The 13,652-nt window shown below is 28.9% G+C and overlaps 2 protein-coding genes across 2 annotated transcripts; both read right to left on the reverse strand.

Moving 5' to 3' along the window:
• Window positions 1-86: 86 nt before the first annotated feature.
• LOC107173286 (UDP-glycosyltransferase UGT5-like) lies at window positions 87-2,526 on the reverse strand. The gene is made up of 5 exons (XM_015523762.2): window positions 2,372-2,526; window positions 1,898-2,182; window positions 1,180-1,772; window positions 644-1,086; window positions 87-577 (listed from the first exon to the last, which is right to left on the reverse strand). Exons 2-5 carry the CDS (start codon window positions 2,130-2,132, stop codon window positions 307-309), a joined length of 1,542 nt encoding a protein of 513 aa, XP_015379248.2. The 5' UTR covers window positions 2,133-2,182; window positions 2,372-2,526; the 3' UTR covers window positions 87-306.
• A 2,040-nt stretch (window positions 2,527-4,566) lies between these two features.
• Window positions 4,567-12,183, reverse strand: LOC107173073 (core alpha-(1,3)-fucosyltransferase-like). Its single transcript, XM_089222701.1, has 5 exons — window positions 11,796-12,183; window positions 8,459-8,561; window positions 7,796-8,142; window positions 7,196-7,623; window positions 4,567-6,618 (listed from the first exon to the last, which is right to left on the reverse strand). Exons 1-5 carry the CDS (start codon window positions 11,967-11,969, stop codon window positions 6,249-6,251), a joined length of 1,422 nt encoding a protein of 473 aa, XP_089078827.1. The 5' UTR covers window positions 11,970-12,183; the 3' UTR covers window positions 4,567-6,248.
• Window positions 12,184-13,652: the final 1,469 nt, after the last annotated feature.

Genomic DNA, 13,652 nt, shown 5'->3' on the forward strand with positions numbered 1-13,652 from the left:
AAAAATAAAGTTCATTTTCAGGATTAGATTTAGAAAAAATATAAATTTATATAAAATAATTTTTGCTCCTTGCAACATCACAGATTGAAAAATAAAAGTGTATAATCTGTTTCAATTAAAACTTATTTTATAATAATAAAATATAATTAAACAATAAATATATAGATGCATATTTCAATTAAAAAATAACTAGAATCATACAAAAAAAATTATTTATGAATTTTTACTTAATTAAGTTTCCTAATTAATAATAAAAATTATACATATTTATTTATACTACAAAACATACAAACAATATACTTTTTCTTAGTTTTGTTTTGATTTTGAACAAAATCTTCTCCACATTTTTTTCCCTGCATACCACACTATTACTGTTATAACTATTCTCATGATGACTACCAAAAACAAACCATCAATTAGTAGAAATTCATACCAAGTCAATTCGCCAGCAGCTGTTTTTAAGTGATGAGCTCCATTGTGGCGTATTACATATTCAATCCAGTAAACCGCTTTATTTATTGATTTTAATGGTTGATCACGAAAAGTCAGTGATAGTTCTGTTGCTTTTTTTTTAAACCTAAAAATATTGATTAATTTTTGTAGGTATTAAAATATTATTAGAGTTTAGATCTTAAATACTTACGATTTATCATTCAACATTTTGTGTAAAGCTATTTCAAATACATTTTCAGTAAATTCACTGTATTTAATACGTATTGCTGCACCTTTGTTATGCATTACTAACGAGTTATGTAACTGATCCCCAAACACTGATATAGCCAACATTGGTACTCCAAAGTATATAGCTTCTTCAGTACTATGTATGCCTCCGTGAGTAATAAATAGAACACAATTAAAATGGCCTAGAATATCAGCTTGTGGAAACCATTTTCTAACGATTATATTTGGCGGAAAATCTATTTTAGTATCTGATTCCCATTTAAATAATACTTTTTGCTTGATCTTACCCAGTTGTTTAATAAAAATGTCAAATTCATTTTTGGGTAGTTGTGTTAGATTGAGTATAGAACCAAAACTGAAATATACGACTCCTTCAGGAGCATTATTCATAATATCCAGGAGATCCTAATGAATAATTATAACCAATGACACAAATGTGATATAGACATGGCTAATATATACCTTCTAATAATATGTGAATAAAATTAATCAATTTACTTCTGGGAGTGTAGATGCAGGTTTGAGGTGCATTCCGGCTACATCTATGTATGAAGGAACAAGTGGCCTTGGTGTTCCAACAGAAAAGTGTGTGTTCATCAACGTCAGTGAAATATTTTTTAGCATGTTTTCCATTGACGGCCGTGTTTCCCAACCAGTATAGTTGAAATATTTATCCATTAAATCCCTCTGCTTTGGAAAATAGAAAAATGAACTCAAAGCTGTATGTATAAATGACAATATAGTATTTGTCAAACGTTCTATGAAGGACATATCGTCACAGAATCCAGAGTTGATATCTGGAATATATGATCCATCATACGGATTACGATGCCATTGTGCAACACCAGCATTCGGAATCGATGGGAATAATTGTACAACAGATGCATTGAATTTATGTCCAAGAGTTACAAAACACTCATGATAAAAGTTTTCAAATAAAACTAAATCAAAATGAAGTCCTTCTGAATGAATCAATTTCTGAACAGATGGTTTGTTTAATATTGTTTCTGTAAATGTTGGCCACATTAACCAAGATCTAAACGGAACTAAAATTGGTTTGAAATGTTTAGCTACACTGAATGGATTAAAACCTATTAAACAAATTGTAATTATTATTGTCAGCATAACTATAGGTTAGATCACAGTTTTAAGGATATTATTATTTAAATTATGGTTAGATATCATAGTAATACATTTATCTCTATTTATTACTTACCCATTACAAGATCTTCATCTTCAACGGGAATATGATGGTAAGATGACGGTGGATTTTTCATTGAGAATGGTGATAAAACAGTCACATTGTGGCCTCTTTCCGCTAACTCTTTGAGTAAAGGTTCAAACGCGCCATAATGGCTACGTGCTTTGCTGGGTAAAAAGGCTAGTATATCAGATGATAAACCACTATTCACTGATATTGAGATACAAATGATCAAAACTATCATGTTCATACTTAAAACTTCTCAAAAACTTGAAGTTTAGACAACAGTTTGAATAATACCTATAAAAAGGATAAAATAAAAGTAATGTTCTATAAAATGTCTATTATTTTTACTAAACTTCTTGCTATCATATAATATAATAATTAATATACTAAAGGTAGGTAGTACTTAACAATAATTCAGTATATTTATTAAATAATGCTTACATAAAAATATAATAGTTAGAAAAAATAATAAATACTAAATACCTTGTTATAATGTTGTACTCATTATTAAATGAAATATTATTACCACACAAACTTTGATGTAAAATTGTTAGATTTCACTAATTTAGTAATTTGTTTGATATAAGTAGGTGGTACAGTGAATAGTGATCGCTAGTGATCAGTCTGTTATAGTGTTATGTAACATAAACATAATATTATCTCATTCCAATATGATTATATATAATACCTATGGGTATTTAATGAAATTACAATTTAGAAGGTCATCTACTCATAATAAATAGTAAATACTGTGGTTATAAAACCTGCTATAAGAAAACAACAAGATTAGGCGCGATTGAAATATCATTCGATCAAAGTGCAAAATTTTGCAGAAATACAACATTATATTCATGAGAACTACCAACTAAATACTCATTGAGTAGATAGTTCATAACAGTAAGTTGTCATGAGTGTTCGGGTGTTCTAACTAATTACATATTGGACTTTTTGAGATACCGATTATAGTTGAGTATAATAAGTTCAGAATAACGTATGTACTACAAGTTTTTTATTTCGAATTGATATGGCATTTTTAAAACCACTTTAGTTTTTATTTATATTTATTTTATTATTTGTTAGTTTTATCACTTTCATCATGATATATTGCAATCACACATCTAGATATCATGCTTAAAACTACTGTCATCGAAGATGAATAATCTATTACTTGAATTCAGTGATCCACACACCTTTATTAAAAATGTGTATAATTAAAGGAGTTAGTGCAACGGCCGTTACAGTGACCTATCGGCCGCGTGTGGCGTGTACACGTTCTTAATACAATAGTTATTTTTATATTTTTTGTTTTTTAAAATGCGTTCGCCTGCAGGCGCCCGTACTGGCGTACTCCCCTTTCAATTGTATGTTCATTTATTAATTTCTACCTAATTTACTTGATTTTATTGTATGAAAAATATTTTTTAACACTGATTGGGCGCACTCGCGCACTAGTGAACAAAATAAAAACATTGTACTTCAAAGTCCAAGTAATACGACTGATTGAAGCGGTTTACTGTGAAAATACCGATTGTAAAAAACTGTAGAGCAGGATTTTATTTAAAAACGTAAAAGGCCTGATTTTCAATATTTTTATTAATTTAATTAAATAATTAATCGATAAAAGGTAAAAAAAAATTTTTTTTATTGGAATAAAAGGCTTCAACATCCCAGGTCATTCACCTAAAAAAAAAATTCTTAATTTATTATGCAAAATTGGACGATTGACATACGCTGTCAAAATCCGGCCGTCTTACACTCTCAACATTCTAGAAAAAATTATCCTTTACAATTTTTACTTATGGGTATTTGTATTGTAAAGCCCTTTAATAAATCGTATTACACTAGTACATGAAGTACAAAACCCAATAAATAAATAAAAATATTTGGTAAAAAAAAATATTTAATTACGCTCTGTTACATGCCGCATAACAACGACAGCCTTGAACGGTGTTCACAGTTTCACACCTCGCGCACAATAACAACAGCACCACTAGCAATAGGTCAAAACAGGTTTTCTACTGCCACATTACTACATTAATGCATTGTTTATAAATACTCTGATAAGGAAATAATTTTTAATATTTGTGATGAATATATTATTTAATTTTGATCGATTTTATATTATTATTTATTCGCATATTAATATATTATACCATTGATTATGAACAGTACGATTTATAATCAATGATATCACTCGGGTAACTATCCTACACAAATTTATAAGTTTTTTTTCGCAACCCTTATTGATTTTCGTAATACAAAAATTTCTCAAGAGTAAAATTTGCATGACCAAACTTTCAATTTACACACATTAGCAGAGACGTACTCAGGAGTTTTCTATGGGGGGGTTGAACATTTTGTTTTTTATCACTGGGACTTTGTCACCTTCTTTTTAAAAATATTCTTACTTACCTATCTAATCTTACAGTTCTTAACAGATAATGCATGCAATCGTTGTATATTGAATGTTGACATATGATTTAAAATAGATATAGGTATTGTGTTTATTTTTTCCCTAAAAAAAAATTTTTTTTTAGAAAATTGCACCTGTGAGTTATATTATATATAGGGGAGAGGTGGCCACAGTGAGACACTAAAAATTACTTTTTAAATATTGTTTTTGTTGTAAGTGATAACCCTTCAACAGCGTTACCTATGTTTTTATTCTAAATATTATTGGGCATTAAAAAACATATTAGTATATTCTAACATTTAACGAAATTTCAACCCAGAGAAATTTTTTTTTTAAATGTCGTAGTGTCTCACTGTGACCCAGCCTTGTACACATTGAGGCTACATAATATAAAACCTTTTAAATTTGTAGTTTATCCTTTATATTTAAACTTTTCATTTCACAACATTTATATAATATGATAAAACAATTAAAGAGAATTTTTTTAACAAATTTTAAAATAATTAATTGTGTTTTTGTACAATTAAAAAAATGTAGGTGTTCACTTTGTTTATTTCAATAGTTTTATGTTTAAATTTTAAAAATTAAATAAAAATCATAACCTAATATCACTTTATTATGATCACAATTTATTTCAACAGTCTTGTTTTAGAGTTAACTGATGTTGGGTACAGTGAGACAACAGTATTTATTTGTCTCACTGTATACCGATCTATTATTTTGCAGATTTTTTATTATTCTCGTATGAATATTTATGATAAACAATTGTGCATATAACTAAATTGTGCACAAGAAAAATTTAATTTATACATACTTTAAAATACGTAACTTTGAATAAAATTAGATACCAAAATTTTAAAAAACGAAGCTCACATTTTTCACGTTTTGATAACAAAAAATAACAATATTATGAAAAGATGATATAGTATAATTTTTGACCTGAACTTACTAATAGCACGGATATAGATACTAGTATTTTTAATGTGTTGGGAGGGGGTCATAGAAACATTAGAAACGTTAAACGTATACAATAGCTAGAGTTGACGGTATTCCTACAAGCTTAGGTACAAATAGAGGGGGAGCTAACCCCCTAATGTGAATTCAGCCCCTCACACCCGGATTTATTGTCGTATTGATATAGTTTTTTTGTCACGCCTGCACCGAAAGTTTGGTTTTCGACAACGGTTGAAGCGTTCGAAAGCGTCCTTTTTCCGTCCAGCGGGCGGTAAAGTGGAAATCCCCAAAGTGCCGGGCGGAAAAGAGGAAATACCCAAAAGTGCCGGGCGGAAAAGAGGAAATCCCCAAGAGTGCCGGGCGGAAAAGAGGAAATCCCCAAAAGTGCCGGGCGGAAAAGAAGAAATCCCCAAAAGTGCCGACCGCCGGGCGCGTATCCCCTGCACAACCAGAAATTAAAATATATACCTACCACGGTTCTTACAAAACATAAACTTTTGGTTACATCTTAAATGTATAGTATAACCTCCTTGCATGACGCATAAACATTTAAACATATTTAATTTGCACTGTTCCTAGATAAGTGCGTCGAACGATGCGTTAGTAAATGTCTTCCATGAAATTGTTTTTGTAGAATAGTCTATAATTGTTGCATAGATCCCTGCATAACCTTTTCCATGAACGCAGGGGCGTGACAAAAAATAGTATGTATGGCTCGCGCGGGAAGGCCATTTCAGTCTTGGGCGAAATGCGGCACACGACGCCCGCGACTGAAATGGCTCACTTCCCGCCCTTGCCACACAATATACTATTGTAAATAAAAAAAATAAGAATATGACTAGTAGAACTGAAGCTCCCCTATTGAAATTCCCTATTTGCGCCTATGCTTACTGGCTTACTACAAGTCTACAGAACACTTATATTATTATCATATAAAATAGTAACGTGTATATAAGGACAGGTCTAAAGGCATCTTCGGCACTTCCGCTTCCGTCATTGTTCTTCTCTGTCGTTAACCGCTAACGGAGGCGGCTGCAATTGTGTCGGGATTTCAGGCCCACGGTCATGACACACACCCGGGCCACGCCACCAGTGGTCAAAGTCCTGGTAGCTCTTGGCCGGCGCTCCATCGTCGTGTAGCATCGCGCACAGCCGACAGAAGAACTTTGTGTCGATAAACTCGCCGGAACCTTTCCACCGGAAGTACTCATTGTACAAGTCGTCGTCAGCGTCTAACCGCCACAAGTGCTCGGCCAGCAGTTTGGGAGATTCGTAGTCGTCCACGTGCAAATACGATCGGTCAGGTGCTAATCGCTTGTAGTCTTCACGACGAGCACCCATCACGACCGGCAGTACATTATACCTATATATACATTATAATTCGAAACGTTTATTAATTTCTTACCAATACTCAGTGGTCATTAGTATACGAAATAATATGTTCATGTTATTTAAAGTTAAAATTGTGTATTGATAATAAACAAAATCGATCAAAATATAATTTAAGAACACTTATAACGATTATATTATACCGATAGAACTATAAAAGTTATAAATTATTATAAATAAGCTAAATTATAATATAATAATTGTTTATTTAGTGTAAAAAAATTTTTTTTTAATTATATGGATCTATGTTTTTGGACTGGGTACAACTTTTTTCTAATCGACTTACACGAGGCCGGTTTCGTATAGTTTTGTTTATTACCATAGAACGACAATCGAAAATAAAAATAAAATTTATTTAAATACCATACGAAATTTAGCATCATATAATACTAGATATTTATCCACTCCACTAAACTGACTAAACCCAAAAAATATTTGTTATTTCTAAATTTTCTTTGCAAATAAGAAAAAATATCAAGTGGTATAGTACTTATAATATATTTGAACCATATTACATTTTTTAAATACGTATTAGGTGTATTTATATTTACTGAAGTCCGTTGACAAAAAACTTTTCAGTCACGTAATCGATACAATTTGAATTCTCGAAAGCCAAGTAAAATTTGTAGTCCTGGTCCAGTATTTGTAGAAATTTTTCTGATTCGATTTTTTTTAATTCATCACAGTCACCGTACACGTCTACAGATATATATTTATTCAACTCTCTAGCATACAATAGTTCCCTGTCATTATCAATGTTGCAATCTGAAATAATCATCGCCACTTGTTTTGTTTTATTTAGTGCGTAATTTCGATTAAATTGTTCAACCTGAGTCACTGACGGATTGTAATAAGCCCATCGTTGGAAAGGCGTAACGATATCACTATCATGTCGATATGTAGCAGTCCAATTAATTAATTCATGGCTAACGTTAAGATCTGTATAATACGCAGACTCCATAACGAATAAAATCCATACCTATGGAATGCACAAAAATGTTAAAAAAGTGAAAAGTAAAATTTATTTTTATTTTTTACCTAATTTACTATTTTTATGTTTTCCCTAATAAGGTAAGTACAGTAATTTTTAATGTTGAACTTCCCCTCCTAAGTATAATATAAATGTATTCTGTTTAAATGTTTGATCTTACTTGTTGATCGGTCTTTTTGTAACCGGGATGTGAGAATTCATTTCTGAATAAAATTGAATCTACATTCGAGCTTTTTGATTTGTCTGTAGTGATCGTGCATCTATTTACTGGACAATCTTTTGAAATGAATTCGTCTTGCCCGCTATTAACTACCCATTCATTAATATTGTTGTATAATAAAATTGACTTGATTGGTGCATTGTTATAATTGTAATGTGGTGGCACAAACATTAATTGTTCTTCCACGCGATCATCGCCGTCTATCTGTTCCTTAGGCCACACTTGTGAAAGTTTCGAACTAGATCTTGATGAGAACAATCGAGCGTTGGTTGGTTTTATAGTACCATCTAAAAAAAATAAATAGCTATGCATAATAAGTACATATACTATTACACAGTAAGGAATATTTTGTAATTTTTAAAAATTATGTGTACCATAAACTTAAGGGTGGAAATAGAATATTTATATATAATTATATTAATATACGTCATAGGCAATGCAATCATAACTATGAAATATAAAATATAAATTATATAATCATATAGATTATTCATTAAAGTAAGTACCTACTTATAAAAATTATAAATCACTTACAGCAGTATAAGGCACAAGTAATAATATTTTATACGGTAAAATTGTTATGAATTTATGAACTATTATTACCTTTGAAATACCATGGTAGAGGTGGGTTTGCAATTTCATTCCATTCGGTTTCTTTATAATAAGGAGTTACGGTTATAATTGGCTCCAAATAATATGTATGGCTCTGTTAATAATTTCGATTAATGTAATTTCATATTTTCAAATTTAAATTCGTCGACTAAAAAAAATAATTTAAAAACTAAAATTTTTATTATTTTGGATTATTTAGATTGTTTTTGTATACCTACATTGGCTACATTAAATTAATTAGTTTTGTTATAAAAAAAAATACAAAGTATCATACTTATTATTCATAATTTTCAATGTTTAATTATAAGCAATCAAGCGCAATAACCCGATACCTTTCAACATTGTTTAAATTTTCTTTATAATATTTTACATAAGATATATTATTTTTATTCCTAGTGATACTTAATTTTATTAAGTATTAAACGTTAATTTTTTTGTAATAAGTTTCTTAAATTGTTTCATGATTTTTAAAAATATTTTATAGAATTGCTACCTAACTAATTTAGATAGTATATGACCCTATACTCTATAGTGTACTAGTCTCTATAGTTTTAATATTAAACATCGATTAAAAAAAAACTTATGACCGTACACATGAGACACGACGGTACTTTTACAAGACTGACGTTTAAAAATCCCACTTTTCTTAATAATTGGGGGAGGGGGAAATTAGGCAAAAACGGTAATTTATACGCAAAACTAGTTTTGATTAAATGAAATTTTTTTTGTGTACTTATTCAAAAACAAACCTAGAAATATAGAAACATAAACAGTTTCCGAAATATTTATTTTAATCATTTTCCATACATGATAACATTTTCAATAACTGTTGATTATTTTTAAGTTAATTTTTTCCATGTCAAAAAGTTAGAAAATTGAACACGAGGTTCTCATCCATATGTTTTTATTATAAGAATGCAAAAAAAGTTTAGCATAAATTCAGAATAGTTTTAAATAAGTGGTTAAAGTTTGAATACTGATGTAATTGGATGTAAGTACACCCGTAAAGTAGATAGGTAATTATTTCTCCTCAAACGATTTACTTATTTTGTTATAAAATAACCGAAGACAACTGAAATTTTCATCAAATTTTGATAGTGTATTCTATATATAGTATGATTTTAAAATAGATATTAAAAAATGCGGGTAAGTCGTGGATGTCGCTCTGCTGTACAGTAGGTTACAAGAGGGTTACTGTAATGGATGGAATTAAATTTGAATCCAATGATATTCTATCATTGTATACCAAAAACGATTCAGATCGAAGACGGTTTATCTGTCTAGGATATATTATAGATTATTAAAAATTTTCCAATCTTAGATTTCAAAAGAAAATTTTTTATGAATTTCTAGTTTGAAATAATTTGCAAATTTTCGTGATTTTTACATATGTTGTCAAAATTCAAACTTTGAATGCTTGTAAATAAAAATTGTGAATACCTACGCATTTCTTTTATTTTTCAATTGCTATTATAAAAATATAATAGGAGCTATGTATTAAATTTTCAAATCTTAGATATAAAAGGAAAATTTTTTATGAATTTATTGCATAAAATAATTTATGAATTTTCGTAATTTTTACGTATGTTGTCAAAATTCAAACTTTAAATGCTTATAAAAAAAAATCGTGCCTACGTATTTTTAATATTTTTTAACTGATATTGTTACAAGTTGTTAGAAGCCTTGTATTAAATTTTCAAGCTTTTCTACCGAACAAATAATTTTTTATCGATATTTATAGAAAAACAAACTAAAAAAGTTGAAAAATTAAAATGTCAGTAAACAGCTCAAAACAAATCTAAATATTTTGAAAAGTTTATCAAATATATAAAATGCCTATATAAACATTCAGTGAAAATTTCAAGTATCTGCGGTCATTTGTTTTAGAGTTACACCAAAATAAGGAAATCGTTAAAAGTGAAAATCCAATGTAAAAGTTTAAATTTCAAATGCTCATAAAAATTTAATTTTTATTTCCGGTGGAATTTTTATTTGTGGTAAAGATTGAAAAACTTGTAAGGAATCTTGCATTAAATTTTCAAATCTTAGATTTAAAAAGAAAATTTTTTATGAATTTCTAGCTTAAAATAATTTGTGAATTTTCGTGATTTTTACGTATTTTGTCAAAATTCAAACTTTGAAAGCTTATAAAAAAACTATGAATTTCTTTTATATTTCAACTGCTATTGTAACAATATGTTAAGAGCCTTGTATTAAATTTTCAAGCTTTTCTGCCAAACAAATAAATTTTTATCGATAATAATTTTAAAAAAACTAATAATGATCGAAAATTTCAAATGCCTATGAATAGTTCAAAAAGTCGAAAATTTTTCGAAATTGCATGGTGGATAGAATATACTTATATAAACATTCGGTGAAAATTTCATGTATCTATGGTGATTTGTTTTAAAGTTACATCAAAAACCAAAATCGATTTTGTCGAAAAATGAGTGTGCGTAAAATTTCCCGTTTTCCCTTAATTTTTAGTTTGTTTTTCTCGATTATTTAGAAAAGTATTAAGAATATTTTACTTTTGACCTCCCACAGTACCAATACTAGATTCACTTTCTGATCGAACGAGGTACTGAAGTCAAAAATCGAAGCATTTTTACTGCCCCAAAACGTGATGGCAGACACACAAAAAAAAAACACACATCATGGTAAAATCAATACATTCATCGCTCCGCTCAGAATCTAAAAATATTAAAGATCAATGGGCATACATTTTGTAATACAAGCTTTTGAAGTTCAAATTTAGACAAAATCCGTGATAAATGACCAATAACAAATATTTACAAGATATTTGATAATAAAAATTTAATAAAAAGTTACTCATAAGTCATAAGAAATTCTTACTGAAACTAAAAAATATAATATTAAAATATACGCAATATTTCGGTGAAAATTAAATCAACCTTAACCTATACCGCTATACCATAATAATTATAGACTTATAGTAATAATAGTCATATAATACAAAATATCCTAGTTTGGTTATATGATAAAATAAAAATAAAATAAACAAATAATAGGTATAAATAACAATGAAATGAAATAAACAAATCCATTACACTATTACAGTGTTGTACTTGACACCTATGACAAAAATTATAGGTATACTTAAGCAAAGTGTTACACACTTGCCCACTTTTTTTTGGTTGACTTTCTCACTTATCCCAAAGAAATATTCAATGAACACGGTATTTAAATATCAAATATATTATTTTATTTTATACTATACATTTGTTACATATAATTTTTTTATTCAAATAAAGAAATATTTACAATATATTACCAAAAAAATTAAACAATAAAAATTTATAACTACCTGTTGATTGATATTATCCTGCATATTTGTTTTCAGTATATTGTGTGTATCTGGTCGCTCTAACTTCTCGAGATTATATTTTATTTTAATAAAAAAATACACCATATAGATACTATACAAAACCAAAATATATAATACAAGAATCAGTAAACAACGTAACTGTGAGTTTGTCATGATATTTTTTTCACTCGTCTTTTTTATAATGAATGTATTAAATATGTTTGATAACCATTGGCATAATATTAATAATACTAATAAGAGTTATATTTAATATGGTCAATTTAATTGTTAATTTTTATTATTTTAAATACTTTTAGAATTAAGTCTAATAATTTAGTTTTATTGTTTTGAAAATGCATAGCTAGAAAAATATGTTTATGCTCTTCAATAGAAAATAACTAACTACATATTATACATGGTTTTCAAACTATTCTTTTATGGAACAATGGATGTTTAAACAACTGCTTTGAAAATAGTTAAGGACAGGTGATTTTTACAAATATTATAGTTTATATAGGTACCTGCACTGTTTAATGTTAATATAATATAATATTTTCATTATAAAAATGTATATAATATTATGTTTACATACTATACTCCGCGCCACGAGAGAACGCATACGGCGCGGCGGCTGATCAAAACACGTATTTTTTCGCGCATCCCCATCACTTTACCAGCACGATCGCCACCCGTCGGAGCGCTTCGGAGCACAGCGATTTTTTCGGCAGGTGTATACACTGCGATTACAATAACAAACAATTTTTTCATCACGTCGTTAGTCGTTTAATTACTTGCGATTTTGATCGGAAAATATTATAATATATTCAATTAGGTCTTGATTTACTACAGCCTGTGCGTGTTGCTGTTGTACTACTTGAGCCGCTGTATGCAGTGACCAGTTATTGAATGGTGGGGAGATTTGGCCTCGAGACGTTCGAGCGCAAATGCGCAATCATTTGGATGCGCATGCGGCGTGCCGTATGCGTTCTCTCGTGGCGCGGAGTATATACATAGAACTTCTAGTTAAATGAATTATAAGCATAATTTTTCTTAAATTTTCTACAATGAAACACAAAAATTGAAAATTCCCCATCAAAGAGTGAAAGAATAAAATTTAAAAACCAGTTTCACGGTTGTTTATTTTTAAAATCTTTTTTTTTCTCGATAAAATCGCTTAAACAAAGATGCTTATCAGCGTATATATTTAAACATTATTGGTTACGAGATATTAAAAAAATTTAATACTATGCATTATGTTAGAGAATATTTTTTTTCCTGTTAGAACCGACAGCAGAGGAGGATCTGTTTGCACAATACTACTCCAATGTTAGAGAACATATTATAGTTGGTACCTACTTAAATAAAATGCATAAACATATTATAAAACATTAAATGCAAACTATGATATACCTAATTAATAAACCTAATACCTGAGTAATAACCTATATTGGCTATTATGCATAAAGGTACCTGCGTACATATCCTTAAACATGGACAATACATTTATGGTTATACTGTATAGCGTATTTTTTAATATTACCTATATACTAATATTATGTTAAGTAAAAACTAAAAACTGTAGTTTATAGAGAAAAATATGGGGCTTGGTCGAATGTATGAAATAACACGAATGACCTAAAATGATTTTATTTGTACCTCAAATCAATATTATCGACATTAATTATGAATAGTATACCTATTGATATTTCTTTAAAAAATGCACTCATCTAATAGGTATCACTCGCTTCACGTTCATTGGTTTTGAATTTTGTACAAATTATAATAATTATTAACTGTACATTTGCCATATTAGTTATATTGGTTAGAGTGTTAGAGATATGTTATTTATAAGTTAAG

This window comes from Diuraphis noxia, unplaced genomic scaffold, assembly GCF_037042655.1.
Source record: "Diuraphis noxia isolate RWA-SAM2 unplaced genomic scaffold, SU_Dnox_SAM2 contig0003, whole genome shotgun sequence".
Taxonomy (NCBI): Eukaryota; Metazoa; Arthropoda; class Insecta; order Hemiptera; family Aphididae; genus Diuraphis; species Diuraphis noxia.